Source organism: Onthophagus taurus, chromosome 11, assembly GCF_036711975.1.
Source record: "Onthophagus taurus isolate NC chromosome 11, IU_Otau_3.0, whole genome shotgun sequence".
NCBI lineage: Eukaryota > Metazoa > Arthropoda > Insecta > Coleoptera > Scarabaeidae > Onthophagus > Onthophagus taurus.
In genome coordinates, this window is record NC_091976.1 from 34,772,908 (window position 1) to 34,792,547 (window position 19,640).

Sequence of the window (19,640 nt, forward strand, 5' to 3'; positions counted from 1 at the left end):
TAATTATTAATTTAAATTTACCGCCAAAATATCTAGTGATATTTTCTGGTGATTTTTCCCAGTGTAAATCTGACTTTCGCGTTTACTCCACCTGGTTTAAAAACAGAGTATAGTTCTAGTGCAAGTGTTAGTTCTAGTTTTAATTGTTATTCAGCGCTAAGTTGTATATTTTTAAATTTCGAGTTTAGCCCTGTGTCTTCAAACGCTGAATGTTAGGTAAGGTTAGTTTTGTTTACAAACATTAATTATACCATGAAGTATTTTTTGGCAATTAGTAATGGCAATTATAGCGTGAAGTTTTCTTTTGTAATGTCAATTATAGCGTGAAGGAATGTTCGGTAAGGTTAGTTTTGTTTACAAACATTAATTATACCATGAAGTTTTCTTTGGCAATTAGTAATGGCAATTATAGCGTGAAGTTTTCTTTTGTAATGTCAATTATAGCGTGAAGGAATGTTAGGTAAGGTTAGTTTTGTTTACAAACATTAATTATACCATGAAGTTTTCTTTGGCAATTAGTAATGGCAATTATAGCGTGAAGTTTTCTTTTGTAATGTCAATTATAGCGTGAAGGAATGTGAGGTAAGGTTAGTTTTGTTTACAAACATTAATTATACCTTGAAGTTTTCTTTGGCAATTATACTCTGTTTTTAAACCAGGAGGAGTATTTTAAATTTGTCACCAGATTGACCTTGCACATGATTGGTTGAATGCGAGGAAGGTTCACACACAGGCAATTTTGAATTTTGATTTTGAATTGACAATTCGACAGTTTCGTGTCATTATTGTATTTCTTTATTATATTTTGAAATAAATACACTCATACTTCAATGTTAATTTGTATGTTTAGTGTTGACGATAACAAACGAAAATAAATACAATAATAAGTAAATAAATAAATAATAATAATTACTAATTTAAATTTACCGCCAAAATATCTAGTGATATTTTCTGGTGACTTTTCCTAGTGTAAATCTGACTTTCGCGTTTACTCCTCCTGGTTTAAAAACAGAGTATAGTATCCACAATTAAAAAAACACGAAAAATTTAAAAAATGTTATGTTTTATTTCTCATAAATATTTTTGGTTTTATTTGCTCATAAACGTATATATTATTATATCTTTAAGATGTGTTATATATAAATGGTGTATTTTAAACAATTTATAATCTCTTTTGACCTAAATCTAGAGAATTGACCTTATAAAATCCCTCTCTCGTTGCCAAGGTAACCCGCCCCTATTTTAAAAGTCAGATCAATTCCACCTTTTACCTGTGATGAAATCGTTTGGAAGGAAAAAGAATCGGGTTTTGGATGTAAAATAAAAACCAAATAAATAGAGTATATTAAACAAAACGATTTATTGATAAATATTTTAAAAGAAACAAAATTATTTAATGACAAGTACATTTATTGCATTTAGCCATTTCATTAATTGTTTTTTGAAGCATTTTTATTTGTTTCAAATAATTGTTTTCCTCAATCAATTCATCCTCTTTATCATTTTTCATTTGCAACATCTTTTTAATGTTTTTAACCGTTTTTTCATCCAAATAGATCTCTTTTAATCGTTTACACCCACCGTTAACATCCCTTTTTACTTTCCCATTCATGTTTAATAACATAACCATTTTGTAGTCGGGATAATTTCTTGGAAACAAACATATTTTTTGCGCCAACCATTTCATTACCGTTCTTTGTTGTTGAAACTCGACGGGCGTGTTAAAGCAACAAGCACATTTTCTAAATAACCACAGCAAAGTTGAGGGAATTAAACTTCCCAACATCATATTCTCAATGTAAACGATGTGATTAATCCTTTCGATATAACCAATGATTTCTGCGTCATTTTTAATCATTTGGGTATCGCTTACGGCTAAGCCGTTTAAAAGGTTGAAGAGGATTATTGGGATGAGGAACACGAAGACTAGGAAGAGGAGTTTGTTTGAGAGGGTGTCAAGGTTTAAATTGCTGGCGTCAAATTCGCCGGTTAACATTATTATGATTTTGATGAATGTTAAATCGGGTTCTGTGAAGAAATCATTATCGGACTCTTCTTTTGTGCAGTTTTTAATTGGAGTTGAATCGGTGGATTTGAAGAGTTTATAAAAACTAAAAGCGAAAGCTAAGATTAAAATGGCGTACCATAAAAGGAATTTAAAGAAATTGCACGAAACCGTTCGAAAAATCACGATGTAAGTTGATAAACGAGGATGTTGCCCGATCAATAACATTAATTCTAACGCTGATAACAAAATTGCGATGGCCGAAAATTGCTTAATAACATCATCGTCGCTGCTAGAATTGATAATAATTCCCGTTGCAACGAGTAATCCTAATTCCAACCAATTTTCAAAGCTTAAAAAATAAATTTTTGGTGAAATCATAATTTGGGAGAATTCCCTCAATAATAAAATTCCCCAAGTTATAATTAAAACACCAAAAACTAACGAATTTGTAAACTTGTAATAATCACTTTTCGTTAAAAAAATATGCGAATACAACGATATTACAAAAACACAATAAAAAATTAAATTCAAATAAAAAAACGTTCGAATTTTGTGCCATTTCAAATACAAAAAACTCGAAATTAACGGATGTTTTAAAAGGTGTCTTAATTCTTTTATTCGCGCTAATTCCTGAACGGTATCAGTTTCTATAGTAAACTCATCCTTTCGGTAACTTTCGTCTAAGTTAATATAACTTTCAACGGGATTTCCCCCTAAATCGGCGTCGATTTGATTTAATTTTTTGCCGGAAACGGTCGGCATTAAACTTTTATAATAAAACGTAACGATGGTGTTTTCCTTATCAAAAGCGGGGTTATGAGTTATTTCGATACAATTATCGAAATGTTTTTCTAAAACTTTCGAGGAGATATCCTGAATGGGAAGAAAATTATATTTATTTTTATTCGCCAAGGAAGCACCCCGATTTAACATACTCAAAACGATGCGAGAATTTGTGTATTTCGCAGCAAAGTGTAAAGCGGAGGTGCCATCTTGAAATGTGTTAACGAGAAATTGCTTCTCACTTTCGAAGAGGATGTTTAAACATTTTCTATGGTTTATGGTTGGGGTGGTTTCATGGATAGAATTTGAGAGTAAAGGGATTAAAAGGTTTTTGGGGATTTTATTGTAATGGGGTAATAAAAGTTGGAAAATTTTCCAAAAGCCGTTTAATGCGGCTATTTCGATTGGAGTTTTTTCATTTTTCGCTGTTATTTTAGTCACATCAACTCGGTTATCCAACAAATATTCAACGACTTGTTCTAAATTTCGTTCTGAAGCTATTTGCAAATAAGTCGATCCCGAAGATGCTTCATCAAAGTCGGCAATCGACGAAGAAATAAATCCATTTTGATCGTTTTGAATTAAATAAGAAAATTTATCGATTTTATTATTATTATTTATTATCTCAGGTAAATCGCCATCGTATAAATTATGTTTTATTATCAACTCCCTCACTGGAATTTTCATATATTTATAATCATCAATATTAATAAATTTTCCCGAATTAAACAAAGTTGTAACAGCTATTTTATTTCTTTTCCCCGCAGCGATAACAATCGGGGTTTGATTACTTTTATTCGGTTGATTCACATCGATTTCGGTCCCCAACAAAATTTTTAAGCACTTCTCAAAGTTCGTTGATTCAAGTTCAGTATCAATTCTTGCGTTTTTAATTAAAACGCTTAAAGCAGTCGAATTATTCGAAGTTGTCGCTTTGATTTGATTGGAATTTAAATTTTTTATAATCGTAGCCAAAATCGATGGGTTTTGGCCGATTGCAGCGAAATGAATTGCTTCTTGATTATCATCTTCAGGGATCTTGTAAAAAAGATTAGCCCCTAAATCAATTAAAGTTTGTACGGTTTCGCTTAAAACGGTTTCTGCATAATTATTTATTGCGATGTAGAGAATTGGGTTGTGATAAGGATAAGGATAAACATAGTTAATTAAATCTTGATTTTCAAAGATTAATTTCCTTATTAAATTTATGTTGTTTTGTTCGACTGCTTTTAATAAAGTTTCGGATGGTGATGGACACAAACTGTCCATTCTGCTTAAATTTGATTTACTCATCTAAAAAGAAAATAAAAATTATAATTAATATTGTCCTTGATTGATTGCATAACTCAAATATTAAAAACAAATCTTGACGGAGAAAATAATTTGTATATAACACAAAAGAATTTATTTAGAAAAGTTATTTTTAATGCTGAAATAACACTTTCAACCTCAAAACCTACGCGTTAATTTGCAATTCATGTAACTACAGGATGTCCCAATTTCGATGTCCGCATAGGCTATCTCCGAAACTAAAAGAGATAGAAAAAAAGTAGCTTACATGTCATGATCTCGTTTTTTGAGAAAATGTTAATGCCGAAAACTCCGAACAGCTATCGTCTTTTGTTTTCGGCAAAAACTGAAAATTTTGCGAAAACGACATTCGCAAATATCTCACTTATTATCAAAGATGGAGTATTATAAATAAAACATTATATAGGCTACTTTTTACGAAGAATTCAGTGGCGTAGGTAGAATTTTTTTTCCCATTTTTTATTTTCGAGATTTTAGACGTAACTTTATTTTTTTAAATGGAAACCATAGTTGGCTATGACTTAAAATAATTTGTTATTTTCTTCTGATAACAAATATATATAGTTTATAGGGTATATTTCTTATGGTTATTGAATAATTAACAAAAATTCATTTTGTTCTGTCTAAAACTAATGTATGTATTTAAAAGTTAATGTTGCTATGGTGATAACCATACATACTATGATGGAACATAATGTATCAAATAATTGCCAAAGTTTGTATTTAAAAATTCGATATCAACTCTGGCAAAGTGGTTAAGTGTCAAAGTATAACAAAACTGAATAAAACTTTACAATGAATTTCGAAAATTATGAAAAATGTAACATGATGGAATGCTATATGTTATCAGATAACAATGCGACGTTAGCCGCAGAATTTTATTTCACAAGATATCCAGAAAGAAGACAACCGCACGTACGAACCTTCAGCCGGTCAGCAGAAAATTTAATAGATATTTGGTGCTTCCCCAAACCACATACAAAAACATACCAAAATGACCTGCAAGAGAAATTGCAACAAGACGTCTGACCCAAAAGACGCTGCTCCCGAATATGAAAGAAAAATAAGTATAAACCATACAAAGCGGGACTAACTCATTATTTACGTGCCGGAGATGTCAATCGAAGATTAGAATTTTGTAGATGATATTTAAAAAAATTAAATAATCTGCTGTTTGTTCAAAATGTAATCTGGACCGATGAAGTCTCTGAGTGTTCAAAGAAGATTGGGGTTCAATGTATGGTGTGCCCTTTTAGATAATAGAATTTTGGCATATAGTATCTACCATAAAAACTTAAACTCAGGGAAATACCTCAATATATTAAGGCAGCACATTGAGCCTTTGGACGACAATTTGCCACTAAATATGTCTCAAATGATATATTTTCAATATGACGAAGCACCAGCACATAATGCCAGAGTTGTTAGTGAATTTTTAAATACTACTACAAACTCAAGGACAGTAGAATCTAACAGGACTGCTACATCTATTGTTGTGACAGCCTACCCGCAAACTACGTCACACCATTTTCCACGCCTAGCTGTTGTTATAGTCTATGCGTTTGCTGTGTGTTTTTAGAGGTTATATCCTAGACGTATTCATATTAGTTTTGAAGTTTTATGTTTTTAGACGTATTAATGTCTATCATATAACCTCTAAAAACATAGACAGTTATCAGGCGTGGCAAATAGTGTGACGTAGAGTGCAGGCAACCAACCCGTAGTCGACTACAAAAATACAATGGATGTAGCAGTCCTGTTAGATTCTACTGTCCTTGCTACAAACTTTGGCAATAATTGGAAACAATGCTTTCCCTCATGGTATGGTTATTACCATAACAACATTAAGTTTTAAATACATACAATAGTTTTAGAAAGAACACACAAATTGATACATTATATTCCATCATAGTATGTATGGTTATCACCATAGCAACATTAACTTTTAAATACATACATTAGATTTAGATGGAATAAGAAATATACCAGACAAACTATATATATTTGTTATCAGAAGAAAATAACAAATTATTTTAAGTCATAGCCAACTATGGTTTCCATTTAAAAAAATAAAGTTACGTCTAAAATCTCGAAAATAAAAGATGGGAAAAAAATTCTACCTACGCCACTGAATTCTTCGTAAAAAGTTGCCCATATAATGTTTTATTTATAATACTCCATCTTTGATAATAAGTGAGATATTCGCGATTGTCGTTTTTGCAAAATTTTCAGTTTTTGCCGATAGGGTGAAAACAAAAGACGATAGCTGTTCGGAGTTTTCGGCATTAGCATTTTCTCGAAAAACGGGATCATGACATGTAAGCTACTTTTTTTCTATCTCTTTTAGTTTCGGAGATAGCCTATGCGGACATCGAAATTGGGACATCCTGTACATAGTTGTGTTTTGAACGAACATTTAGTTGGGTTTTTATCAAAAATATTACCAAATTTTTTCATCCCACATTTGTTATCAATTAAAAAAGTAATCTTAAATACTACAAAAATAATTTAAATATTATTTTATGAGAAAATCGTAAAATTATTTAAACTGTTTCGAATTCAATGCGAATTTATTAAGCTATATTATAATGTTGGTTGTAGATACAGGTCGCTGGTGGCTTAGGTGTTTTACTTTATAGCCGAGGTTGCTTGTAGCCGAGGCATTACAGTTTAAAGTCAAATACTACCCGTAAAAAAACTACCCGTCACCTCCGCCTTTGTCTAACGACATAGAAGCAGAATGAGTTAGTTTTCGAACGATAAACTTCCAGCTGTATCATTTTTTAATGCGGTTATAATTGCAAGCAGATCTCCGACTCTTCATTTTCCACCTTTTACTCTTGTAATTCATCTATCTACTCACTCCTTTGGATTTCAGAGTCTAATTTATTCGTAAATTTTATTTGTATTTACAGATTCTAGGCAAAATCTCGTTCTGTATTGTGAACTTTTATAACCATATCAGATTGCAAGGGATTTAATTTGATTCAATAGTTTGGTCCGATATTAAACTATACTGGTGATGTATAATGATAAATTTGTAACGTATGCGGTAACAAAGTAAAAATAAAAGTTATAGGTCTGCAAGAAGTAAGTGCAATCTGTGCAAAACTTGGAAGTGCCAGCGATTAAGTCATTTTTTAATCTCGTAGTGTAGATTTTTGTAGTTAGTAAACTGATACTAATTAATTTTCTTTTTTTCATCAATAATCTATCTTTAAAGTTACTGATTATATTAATACGAGATACAATTTCATTATTATCGATTGCTTTTTTATCTTCCCTATTGATTCAATAACGTTAACGTGTTTTCCCACTTTTCCGAGGGACACTTTTGCTAATGGATACTTTATCGGGTTGTTTGCTCAAGACGAAACTTTGAAACATTCGAATTGAAAACTTTTTTTATTACTCCAATAAATAATTTCAGTTAAAAAACATTTATATTTATCAAACCAGAAGCTTTACATATTGATTAGATCAACTTAAATTAATCGGAATAAATAAAAAAATATGTTGACTTTATGATAAACCTCAGTATTTGAAACCTAATATCTTAAACAGAGAACTCCATTCTTTGCTTACGTATGCAGATTAGAAGTTTACGTTACATTTACCACAAGAAATTCCTTATAAACATTTTTCGATTAATGAATCACTTTTTATGATCAATTTTAAAAACTAGTTTTTTCTATTCTTAACAAATTAATTAATATAATTTCTTTCTAATCATACCTAAAATGATCTAACATGTCACCAAGAACCAGATGAAATCATCTAATTAACCACTTAGGTACTGTTAGTATTAATTAAGACACAAAAAACTACATTTTACGTTTTTGAAATATATTAATCGTTTCTTGTTCACGGTTAAAACTCAACTGGTGGAAGTATTCCGTGCTTCGGTAGCATTGAATGGAAGCAAGAGAAAGAGTGGGAGTTAAAATGCGTCCTTTTTAGGCGCAAAAAAAACCTTCGGCAATCGAGACGCCTTTTTTGTGGGCTTCAATGACAATAAAAAGTTGTGATGATATTAAAAATAATAAATTTGTTGGAACTGTTTTTATATTGAGCGATGATTTATTAAAGACATCGATTTAAAATAATCTCTATTTTCTGTTGACAGTCTTTTTACGGCGATGGAAACAGTTTTAATAATTAATGGGTTTTTTAATAATTCATGAGAAAACTAGCTTGGGTGGTGTAACATCTGGGCTAGTTTACATACATTTACGTAAAGTGAAACAGTATTGATTTGAAGGATGTCATTTTCGACTCATTTTTAATAGGTATTTAATTGGAAGCGTTCCAACTTCATTAAAATATTTCCCCTCGTATTTCCATTTTCATGCTTTAACGGCATTTCTGTGGTTGTGAAAGTCATGAATAATAAAATTGAAATTAAATCCCCCATCATAAACATTTAATAATAAAAGTGTTGGTATTTATTTTTAAGTTTATTACAAAGAAAAGTGGGAAAAGCTGCGAACAATCGGTTCAATAATAAATATTTATCTTGTTTTCTAAATTTAACTCTTCACAAACAGTTTGTAAGCCGCAGATTTCATATTTAGATTTAATTTATTGGTTTATATATGTTTATTTTGATTTGGGTTATGATTTAGAAATGAAAATGGGGAGTGTTAACCACAAAATACAAAATTTTGTTTTAACTTTTTTATTACAACACATATATTATAGAGAGATGTAATCATCACAAAACGTTGAAAACGATCACATTAAGATTAATATATGAAATTTTTACATTTAAAACATAAAAAAATAAAATTATTAATTTTTTTTGAAGCTATTTTTGTGCTATCTCCCCAAACATTTTTCTTTAATAAAAATTCCACCGATATTTCACATAAATTTAATCGCTATCATTATCCTCGCTTTTAATCTGTTGTGCTTTTAAACCTTGCTGTAACTGTAAAACATGCTCGATGGGTTTCGGTTTACCATCGGGACCAACCGTACATGGTTGTACAATTCCCGTTTTAGTCAAATTATCCATTAAATTAACCAATTTCATCGCTTCATATTCTTTCTAAAAATCAAATCCTACTTTATCGACTTTGTACGTTTGGTTGCATATCATTTTAAATTTTAATAAACAATTATTTACCTGCTCATCAGTCATATTATCAGTAGCTTTTGGCGTATCAGGTTGATAACATCCCATAACCGGATTAATTTGTGATTTTAATTGATTGTATTCATCAGTATCGCTATCGGAGCTATCGGAGCTATAATTATTTGAATTTTCCGTGTTTCCACCCAACATAAGACCCCGTGAAGCGAACATTCCCGCTGCATTTCCATATCCGGTATATTTAATCATCCTATTTACGTTTTCTTTACATAAAATGAATAAGAAATCGGCCGATAAATCTCTAACTTCTGTAATGGGAGATGTCAAAAGTCGACAAAAATATCCGCGATAAGATTCTTCCTCCTCCGGTCGTGACCTAACATCCTTTAACGGGGGAAGTACTTGTGTTTTGAGATACTTTCTCATTCTGCGACAACTTCGTGCGCAATTTCTTAAAACGGTGATAACCGGAGATAACAACTCCAATTGTTTCGAAACGGTACAGTTTTTGGTGAATTTAGCTTTCAAACATTCTAACATTGTATAGATCGCCGTCATATCGTACCCCATATATTGTAACGTTTCATTTGTGGGGGGTTCTGTGACGCATTCCAACATTAAATGGCCCAATTCGGTTTCGGGAACATTTATTAATAAATTTATTATGTGGTTATTTAATTCGTTGTTGTTATCGTCCTTGTTTTCAAATTCCCAAAGGAGATGGTCACGTAACAAAATGACGAGATCTCGACTCAAATCAGATTCAATTTCCGTTTTGACAGTTAAATTAAATAAGGTTTTTAAGAGTTCGCCAATCAATTCAACTTGCTTTAACTACAAAAATAAAAAAATTTAAAAGATAATTAGAGACGCGAGTGGATAAAGGTGTTATGTAACAATTTTGAGAATTTTAGGATTTTTGGTCTAAAGATGTTTTGCAGATTAATTCTTACTTTTTTGCAAAGTACCGGTTGATAAAGGTGCTATGAGTTTCACAATCTAAATTAAGTTAATGGATAAAGGTGCTATGTGACTTTAACACCTTTATCCATTTTGTTTCCTTCGGTAGTGCAGATCAAGTTACCGTGATTTGTTTGTATTTAACTAAATTTTGACAGGTGCTAAATCGTGTAAGTAAAAATAAATTCCACATGCTAATTTATGTTTCAAATGGCTGAATTACGTCCGGTTAATGGTGGTATGCGTTTTCCTCTTTTTGTATGGTTAAGTAACATGAATGTTGGGTTCATTTATCTTTAGATTCAGGTATGGGATTTGAGTTCTGTATTGGCCAAGACGAATGTATAAGCACTGATTTAAATAAACATAATATTGCGGTACAAGAGAATAATTCAAGTGATTTGACAATGAAATTCAAAGGAAATGTATTGGCACATATTGGCACACCTAAACACACAATGGGAGAAGATACCCCAAATAATTCAGATAGTATCTCGACAGAAAAAAATCAAAAACTAAAAAAGAAAATATTTGAACCTTCAGAAAAGATTGCTAGGAAAAGGAAGAGGGATGCAAGTAAGTGGAAAAGGGAAACGGCAAGGATTGCAAGAGATCGAGGGGAAAAATATATTTCTCAAACGGGAAAAGAAATTGCCGCTAAGAGTCCAAATCTAAAATATGTACTGTGTACGGATCGTTGCAGATTAAATTGCGATGAGAAGTTTGAAGTCAACTCAAGAGAAAATATATTTAAAAGTTTCTACAAGTTAAATCAGAATTCCAAAAATATTTTACTTTTAAAAAGTATAAAAATTGGCCCAGTTCAGTGCCATAGATCTTCAGCTAAAAATCCAAAACAGTTTTCATTTAAATATTTTATAACTTATAATGCAACACAAACGCAAGTTTGCAAACTTGCTTTTATGTCATTATATCAAATTGGTAGAAAAAAAGTTGCTGTTATTCAGAGAAAGCTGAAATCAGGTGAGGTAGCTCCAAGTCCAGACAGAAGAGGCTGCCATGATAAAAGGCCCCATAAATTGCCAGCTGAAGTTGTTGAATCTATTGTTGACCACATAAAAAGATTTCCTGCCGAACAATCACATTATTCAAGGAATAAAAATATTAATAAGATGTATCTTTCTCCGCTGCTAAATATAGCTAAAATGTACAGGTTGTATATAAACGAATGTCGCACCAAAAAATGTCCAGAAGAGTACATAGTAAAATTATGTTCATATAGCAACATTTTTTCTACAAAATTTAATTTATCTTTTGGACAACCTAAGAGCGACACTTGCAGCACTTGCGACAGCGGTGAAAGCAATGAAGAACATAAAGAGAGGTACAGAAAGGCGTTTGAAGAACAGAAAAAGGATAGGTTAAAAGCTAAAAGCAACAACGAAATTGGTTATCTCACCATGGATCTACAACAAACCATGCCTTTGCCAAGAATAACCACATCTAAGGCTTTCTATCTGAGACAGATGTGGTTGTACAATTGAGTTGTCTGGTTTCAATATCCCCTAAATCCATTTTCGGGCAAAAATGAGATATATACGCCATCTGTTAGAAAAAGTTGTTTTCTATAAAATACTCAATGATTTGTATTAAAAAACGCGCGAATCCCTTAAAAATTCAAATCAAATAGACAGCCTTTAGATATTAAAGAGAGCTACTTTCGATTTATTTTTAATACTTCCTTCAACATCGGCTTTGGATCTCCTAGCACCGATGTTTGCTCTAAGTGTCTTGAACTCCGGGAAAAAATTAAAAATGAAAAGGTTGCATCTATTAAAACAGTGCTAACTACAGAATACCGAATACATAAGCTCAGGGCCAAAGCATTTTTTGAACAGCTAAAAGACAAACGGGACGGCCTTCTGACAATTTCTTTTGATTGTCAGAAAAACTTGGTATTGCCCAAAATACCAGATCAAAGTACCTATTATAGTAGACAACTGTACATTTACAACTTCACTACTGTAGTGGGGCACTCACATATTCCGTTAACAAAAGATAATGTTAAAATTTTCACGTGGACTGAAGATGAACATGCCAAGGGCGCCAACGAAATTGCAAGCTGCGTCTTTTACACTTTAAACAATAGTAACTTAGAGGGAATAGATACACTTCGATTGGTCGCCGATGGATGCGGCGGCCAAAATAAAAATACCATTATGATATGTATGTTGTTCAAATGGCTAAGCAGTATAAGCAGTTCTATTAGAACAATCGAGCTGGTATTCCCAGTGGTGGGGCACTCCTACATTCCACCTGACAGGGTTTTTGCTACTATCGAAAAAGAAATAAGAAAGAAAGAAGAAATTGTAATGCCAGAAGAATACATAAATATTTTTCAAGAACATGCTACTGTTTTTAAACTTGGAAAAGATGTTCCCGATAGTGATTGGAAAGGTGCTGGTCAAAAAATCCTTAAGCCAGTGTCTCAGTGGCATTTTAAATTTAACCAATGTAAGAGATATATTATACGACGTGGCAACAAAAACGCCATCACCATTCGAGGTGAGTTATCTTACCGTTCAGACACCGGAACATTCAAAGGAGTTTTTAGGAAAAACCAAACCGCCATGAATATCCAGCCAAAAGAAATTCCTACCGGAGTGAAACCAAAAGATCTGAAAATGAGAGATGTAAATAACTTGTTAAGCAAACATTATGGAAAGAACTGGAGAGCGGTAGAAAATTTGGCTTATTATAGAGATGTGTTGGGAAAATTTCAGGACAATAATATTCCTGGCGATTCTCGAGAAGACAGTGGGGACGAAGAGCCTAGTTTATGTGAATCAACCGAAAATATACCTGATGTTACAGTTTAAGAGTTTTTTAAGTACAGCTTTTAAATAACATATCTTTCAAAAAATAAAGTTTCCTGTTATTAGCTACAAAGAGATTTGATTCACTTTCAATTCATGCCTAATCCATTTTGTTCAGATTCAAATGAGCCTTAATCCACAGTTTGGTAGTAAACGCAACCAAACACCATTTTTAAATCCACTTTGTGATTTTTATATCTATTTCAAAAGACGTGGTTATAGAATTTTTGAAACTTCAGTAAGTCTTCTAATAACAAATAAATTATGTTTGAATTATTAACGCCAAAATCATCCCAAAATACTTTTTTGCCGTTTTCTCAAAATCGAAAAATTTGGACTTAAGGGTATTTGAAACCAAACAACTCAATTTTGGTATACATTTCATATCAAAAGAAGAACAACCTTATTTTTTTATGTGGACTGACGACGTTGCCAATAGAGGGAGCAGCGAAATTGCGAGCTGTTTGTATTATTTCGCCCAAATGATTAAAGAAAGTAACCCTGAGATTAATCACCTAATAATTTGGTCAGATTCTTGTGCCGGCCAAAACAAAAATTTTAATATCATTGCTTTATATCAGCTCCTAATTTTGAAGGGCATGTTTAGAAAAATTGATCATAAATTCCCAGAGGTTGGACATTCTTATTTGGACTGTGATAGAGATTTCGGAAGAATTGAAAAAACTTTAAAAAAATGTGAACGGGTTTTTGTACAGAGACATCATAAGAACTTCAAGCAAGAAAAATGCACATGTTATGAATATGGAAAACCATTTTAAAAAGTTTGATCAATTGCCTCTAAAACTCGGTTTATATAACAGAAAAAAAAATAAATCGGATAAAAAAATACATTTTAGAGATGGTATCAGGTGGATTAGGGTGGAAAAGTTTGGGGAGTATTCATACAAGGAATGTCTGGATGAAAATACCGAATTTGAAATTGTCAATTGCTAAAAAAATAAAAAGACTACAGAAATATGTGTTTATCCAGACAGAGTTTCGGAAAAATATGGCAATATTTCTAAAGAAAAGTTACTGAATTTGAAACAACAGTTGCAATTTGTACATGAAGAATACAAATATTATTACGAAAATATTTTACGCGATAATAAAATACTTTAGATGACATCTTTCATTCGTAATAAATTTTAAATTTGTCTCTTATTTAGTGGATGTACATATTCTTTCTTGTAATTCCTTAACTTATCTTCATTTTGTAAAGTTATTATACTGTAATATATTTTGTTGTTGAAATAAATTGAATAATATGAAAAAAGAAATAAATAGTAAAAACTTTAAACGAGAATAACTCAAAATTGTTCCCGTGTTACATAGCACCTTCATCCACTCGCGTCTTCAATTATTTTTGTTAAATATAATCACCTTAAATTCTTCATTATTTCGAAAATCTTCAAATGCTTTCCCTAAAACTCCCATAAGTTCAACAATTCCATTAAATTTCTTATTAATTTTGACTCGACTATCACTTTGTAACGCCGTTAAAATAAATAAAATCTTCATATCTAAGATTTTAACATCGATCGGAATCTCATTCTCGCTTTAAAAGAATATATTCATTTAACAACTCTTTTAATATCAAAATACTCACGGATAATGTTTAACCCGTTTAAAAATACCCTCCAAAACACCATGTTTTAAACAAACCTCTCTAGAAATATTAGCATTAAACAAAATATTACAACAAGCTTTTAGCCCTTCGATGAGCTTATCGTTATAAACAACAGTATTATTATCTCCTCCCAACCCCCCCATTGCTAGTATTAACACCAAAATGTTCGTTGAAACAAGTTCATTTAAACATTTTTTCTCACGACTTAATAATCGGATTATTATCAAACAAAATTGGTGTAAATCCCCTTGTTCTTTATCTTTTAAAATGTGATACAGTGCTTTCCATAATGATACTCTCGTGTTGTCTTCATCTAAAGCTGGGAAATTAAATTGATCTGAAAACTGGTTTTAAAACAAATCAATTATTAGCATTATTATTTTTCAAATTTAAACCTTTTCTATTAGATCTTTAAGAATTTCTTTTTTAGCTGCGTTATCATCGCTATTTAATACTTCAATTTGTGATTCCATATTTTAAGAAATTTTAACAATCTTTATAATACGCCCTAAAACAAGTTTTGAGGTTAACCATTGATTTTAGTTTGGTGTAGAATGAAGGTTAATAATCGATTTAGTAAAAAGAGATGTACATATTTGTAAATTGATGTAGAAAGTGATGCAACATATTATTTATTTTTTTTTAAATTTAATTTTAGATTAATCTGAGTTGATTCTCAAAAGAGAAAGTTATTTATAAAAAAAGGTTTTTATGGTTCATGTAATTGCGGAAAATAATTATACAAAGAGGAGGAAGTTTAAAGATAATGTAGGTCGGTTGTATGGGTCATAAATGCAGTTGGTACCAACACACGTTTATCCAATTCAATCTAATCATTCAATAAAAGTAATCAAATTATTTTATTTTAACGAATCGATAAGACTGCAAAGAAAGAAGAATAACTTATAATTAAAGTGACAAAAATAATTGAGTCGCCTCGGTTGGTATTATTGCGATTTAACTTCACGTTGATTATTTTTACTTCTTCCTGTCAAACCTGTCAAAATGTTAAATTGTGTTAAATCGGATAGTTAACGAGTTCCTCAAACATATTTTAAAAATATGATTGTGGTGACATGACATGAATTATTTACGGTACTGTTCATAGTGCTAAAAATAAATTAACTATACACATACCACATGTACAAATGTATTCCATATGCATAAGTTTATAACCTAAAAAATCCAGTTGTTAAGTAATAAGTAGTAACGTAAAAATAAACGTATAAAGTATAATAAATCAAAAAAATGAGTGCAATATTCAGACACGTAAACGCGATAGTTTTAATATTCTTTGGTATTTGGATTGTGATCCTTTTATTTATTGCATTTCCGATGATCTCTACACACGTATCTCCTGCAAATACGGAAACTGTAGATCGACTTGCGAAGGCTTTAGCTGATTTAGAGATACTCCGTAAACAAAATAACGAGTTACAAGAGCTTTTTAGAGATATTAAATTAGGGTAATTATTCAATGCACTCTCATTTATCGAGTTTTACAACCTCAACATCTTTTGTAGTGATTTTAAAAGTGAAGAAAAAGAAGCAATAGAAAACTTTCAAATGCGTCTGACGAAAGTGGAACACCCAAAATCGAAAAGACTTCAAGACGTCGGGTTTGTAAGCCAAAAAGAGGAACCAAACTCTCAATACGAAATATTGAGGAGACGAATTGCCACAAATACAAAGGAGTTATTTTATTATGTTCGGGGTGAGATGCATAATCTGAAACAGCAAGTTCAACAGTTATCGGTGAACGCTGAGAGTTCTGTGGATGAGTTTTTGAAGGTGACCAAAGAGCACGAACGATCTTTATTGCATGATATCGCGCAATTGGGGGAGATTGATGGTTTCGCTACTTGGAGGGAATTAGAAGCTACCGAATTAAGTAATTTGGTACAGAAACGATTGAAGTATTTACAAAATCCCGCTGATTGTGAAAGTGCCAAAAAATTAGTTTGCAACTTAAATAAAGTAATAAAAATAATTTTAAACAATAAATTTTTAATTTGTAATTATTTTAAGGGTTGTGGGTTTGGGTGTCAACTTCATCATGTAGTATACTGCTTATTGGTGGCTTATGGAACCGAACGTACTTTAATTTTAAAATCGAAAGGTTGGAAATATAATAAAGGGGGATGGGAGGAAAAGTTTAAACCAATAAGTGATACTTGTACAGATACGTTTGGTGAAAACGGCTCAACTTGGCCTGGTAATGATTATCATGAATAATAATAAAAAATAATTTAAAAATTGATTATTTTAGGAACCCCCGAAACTCAAGTTTTAACTATATCCGTTATCGATTCGATTTCACCTCGACCTCCGTATCTTCCACCGGCAATCCCCGAGGATTTAGCCCCGCGATTAATACGATTGCACGGCGACCCCATCGTTTGGTGGATCGGACAATTTTTAAAATATTTAATGAAACCACAAGAAAAAACTTCGGCTTTAATGCAAGATACTATGTATAATATTGGATTTAAAAGACCTATTGTTGGGTAAAAATATTAATTTTAAAATTACAAAAAAGTGATGCAAACAAATTTTTTAGTGTTCATATTAGAAGAACGGATAAAGTAGGCACAGAAGCCTCTTTTCATTCTGTTAATGAATACATGGCTGTTGTTGAAGATTATTACGATCAATTAGAATTAAAAGGAGCAGTTGAAAAACGTAGGATATATCTCGCAACGGATGACCCGAAAGTTTTAGCAGAAGCGAAAAAAAATTATCCCTCCTACGAGATTTTGGGTGACGCTTCTATATCAAAAACGGCATCGATTTCAACAAGATACTCAGAACAATCTTTAAACGGGATCATTTTAGACATTCATATGCTGTCAATGAGCGATTATTTAGTTTGCACGTTTTCATCTCAGGTTATTTAAACAACAAATTTAACAAAAATGTTTAACCACAACATTTATTAATAATTTTTAGGTTTGTAGAGTTGCGTATGAAATAATGCAAAATTATTTTCCGGATGCGTCCGATAAGTTTAAATCCTTGGACGATATTTATTATTTCGGGGGTCAGAACCAACACAATCGCGTGGCTTTGTTGCCACACACCGCGCAATCCCAAGGCGAGATTAACTTGAACGTTAACGATTTGGTTGGAGTTGCTGGAAATCATTGGAATGGTTATAGTAAAGGGAAAAATTTACGGACGAAACAAACGGGGTTATATCCAAGCTTTAAAGTACAGGATAAAGTGGAAACAGTGAAGTTTCCAACGTATGCCAAAGCCACTAATAAAAATAACGATAATGATAATGTGTAATAAACAAATTATTTAATAATTTTATTTCAACAGAAAAGATATTGTTGTTTTAAACCACGGAAATAAAACTTTGCATTACGTAGTTTTATATTAAAATTTTATGTTTGTCTAGGTTTTATGTTCCTATATTTTATAATTTTTAAATCAAATTAAACTATGCTTCATATGTAAATATGAAGAGTAGTGCTTTTCTGTTGTTCTGCTGGGATTCCTGTGGATTTTGCCAGTTCTTATAAGTGGCTGGGTCCAAAAGGCTCGTGATCTTGTGCAATCTTGTTGTATTCATTTCTGTCCATAACTAAGGTCGCATTCCCCTTGTGCGCTGGTAGAACGATAATGTTATCGTTCGTAGCTGCTTTAAGCACGTTATCTTAAAAGTTAATTTACATATTTCAATTCAAGTGGTACCTAGGTATTAAATTAAATTTTTTTTATCAAAGTGAAGTTTATTAATTAATCAAAAGATGGAAATTACATTTAAAGTGATTTTATTAATATATTGTAATAATTTTAACATTCTCTTAGTTCACCGAGAGAACATAACCTAGAATTTGTGACAGAGAGATTTTCTGTTGGTGAAAATCTTATCTTAAACCGTTTTGTTTACTTTCAAATGTATCAATTATTGTAGTACAGCTCCTAAAGCACATTTTTCATCCATCGTTTGAGGTTTTAACGTTATTTTGAGGAAGAAATCCTTGATTTAAATTTGAATTTTTCCAACTTTACTCATTGTTGAAATTTGGCGTGTACTCCAATGTATGTCTAAAAACAAGAAAAGACAACGTTGAATACGAAGTTTTATTACGTTTCATAAACGAATAAGGGAGAAATCAGCGAAAAAAGAATTAAATTTTGAAGGTTAATTCCGAGAAAAATCAAGAGATGACGCTAGTTTCGAAGAAAGAATTTTGAATTTTGAAAAGGGCGCGAAGCTAAGGACCAATCAGAAACGAGGAAAAAAACGGTTGGAGTGCCGGGGTATATAAGGAGATCGCGAACAGGGAGTGAGCGAGCCGTCGTCGGACCAGCGTCGAATGCACGCCGTCAGATAGAAGAATTTTTGAAAAGATAACCTCAAAAATCTAAGATAATTTTTAAAAAAAAGTCAAACCAACTTACAATATTAAAATAAAAAGAGAATCATCCTACAACCTATTCCAAGAACTACTGATACTTCTTCGAGATCATCCAAGACCCTATTTCCGAAGAACAAACAGTTCAATTTCCCGTAAGAAGAATCCTGTAGACAATCCAGAAAATTAGTTAGTGCCCCGAACACAAGAGACAATCCATAATCCAGATACCACATTGAACTCCAATCCATTATTTTTCACAGTGAGTCGGATGATAATTTTATTTTATTATTTAACATAACCTACAAAAAGAAAAATCAAAGAATCAAACTCAAAGAACAACTCACAAGAGTTTTCCATTTGTTATTTTCAAAGAACGGTTCTAACTAGTTTTATCCCAAGGTTTATATATAAGAGGTTGTCTAGGTTCGTACGCAATCATACTGCGCATTACGTCACATGTGGAAAATAATACCGCCAAGCAGTACCGGTTGCGTGCGCAATCTGTGATCGTTTACGTCACGAAACACTGCTACTCTTGCCCCTTGCCCACAAACTTAAATCAAAGTATTGCAGCATAGGAACTTAGACAACCTTTAATATATAAATCTTGGTTTTATCCTACTCTCTCTCTCTCAAATAATAGACT

At 31.7% G+C, this 19,640-nt stretch overlaps 3 protein-coding genes and 1 long non-coding RNA gene across 4 annotated transcripts; 1 reads left to right on the forward strand and 3 right to left on the reverse strand.

Annotated features, from left to right (window-relative positions):
• Positions 1 to 1,336: 1,336 nt before the first annotated feature.
• Positions 1,337 to 7,985, reverse strand: LOC111414586 (transient receptor potential cation channel protein painless-like). Its single transcript, XM_023045976.2, has 2 exons — positions 7,838 to 7,985; positions 1,337 to 4,084 (listed from the first exon to the last, which is right to left on the reverse strand). The coding sequence occupies exon 2, from the start codon at positions 4,082 to 4,084 to the stop codon at positions 1,394 to 1,396; it is 2,691 nt and encodes an 896-aa protein (XP_022901744.2). The 5' UTR covers positions 7,838 to 7,985; the 3' UTR covers positions 1,337 to 1,393.
• A 779-nt stretch (positions 7,986 to 8,764) lies between these two features.
• LOC111414588 (ric8 guanine nucleotide exchange factor A) lies at positions 8,765 to 15,181 on the reverse strand. Its single transcript, XM_023045978.2, has 5 exons — positions 15,020 to 15,181; positions 14,604 to 14,968; positions 14,378 to 14,552; positions 9,231 to 10,031; positions 8,765 to 9,152 (listed from the first exon to the last, which is right to left on the reverse strand). The coding sequence occupies exons 1-5, from the start codon at positions 15,095 to 15,097 to the stop codon at positions 8,976 to 8,978; spliced, it is 1,596 nt and encodes a 531-aa protein (XP_022901746.2). The 5' UTR covers positions 15,098 to 15,181; the 3' UTR covers positions 8,765 to 8,975.
• A 397-nt stretch (positions 15,182 to 15,578) lies between these two features.
• Positions 15,579 to 18,003, forward strand: LOC111414587 (alpha-(1,6)-fucosyltransferase 8). The gene is made up of 6 exons (XM_023045977.2): positions 15,579 to 16,090; positions 16,148 to 16,601; positions 16,653 to 16,839; positions 16,894 to 17,131; positions 17,185 to 17,512; positions 17,574 to 18,003. Exons 1-6 carry the CDS (start codon positions 15,873 to 15,875, stop codon positions 17,913 to 17,915), a joined length of 1,767 nt encoding a protein of 588 aa, XP_022901745.2. The 5' UTR covers positions 15,579 to 15,872; the 3' UTR covers positions 17,916 to 18,003.
• Positions 18,004 to 18,386: 383 nt separating this feature from the next.
• Positions 18,387 to 19,586, reverse strand: LOC139431693 (uncharacterized). The gene is made up of 2 exons (XR_011641749.1): positions 19,038 to 19,586; positions 18,387 to 18,680 (listed from the first exon to the last, which is right to left on the reverse strand). It is a non-coding gene; the product is annotated as an uncharacterized lncRNA (long non-coding RNA).
• Positions 19,587 to 19,640: the final 54 nt, after the last annotated feature.

Coding starts and splice junctions, on each gene's coding strand:
- LOC111414586 (XM_023045976.2), bottom strand. CDS start 4,084: ATGAGTAAATCAAATTTAAGCAGAATGGACAGTTTGTGTCCATCACCA.
- LOC111414588 (XM_023045978.2), bottom strand. CDS start 15,097: ATGGAATCACAAATTGAAGTATTAAATAGCGATGATAACGCAGCTAAA. Junction 14,553..14,603: donor AAACGGGTTAAACATTATCC/GTGAGTATTTTG, acceptor ATTCTTTTAAAG/CGAGAATGAGATTCCGATCG. Junction 9,153..9,230: donor ATAATATGACTGATGAGCAG/GTAAATAATTGT, acceptor TTTGATTTTTAG/AAAGAATATGAAGCGATGAA.
- LOC111414587 (XM_023045977.2), top strand. CDS start 15,873: ATGAGTGCAATATTCAGACACGTAAACGCGATAGTTTTAATATTCTTT. Junction 16,091..16,147: donor TTTAGAGATATTAAATTAGG/GTAATTATTCAA, acceptor CATCTTTTGTAG/TGATTTTAAAAGTGAAGAAA. Junction 17,132..17,184: donor TTTAAAAGACCTATTGTTGG/GTAAAAATATTA, acceptor CAAATTTTTTAG/TGTTCATATTAGAAGAACGG.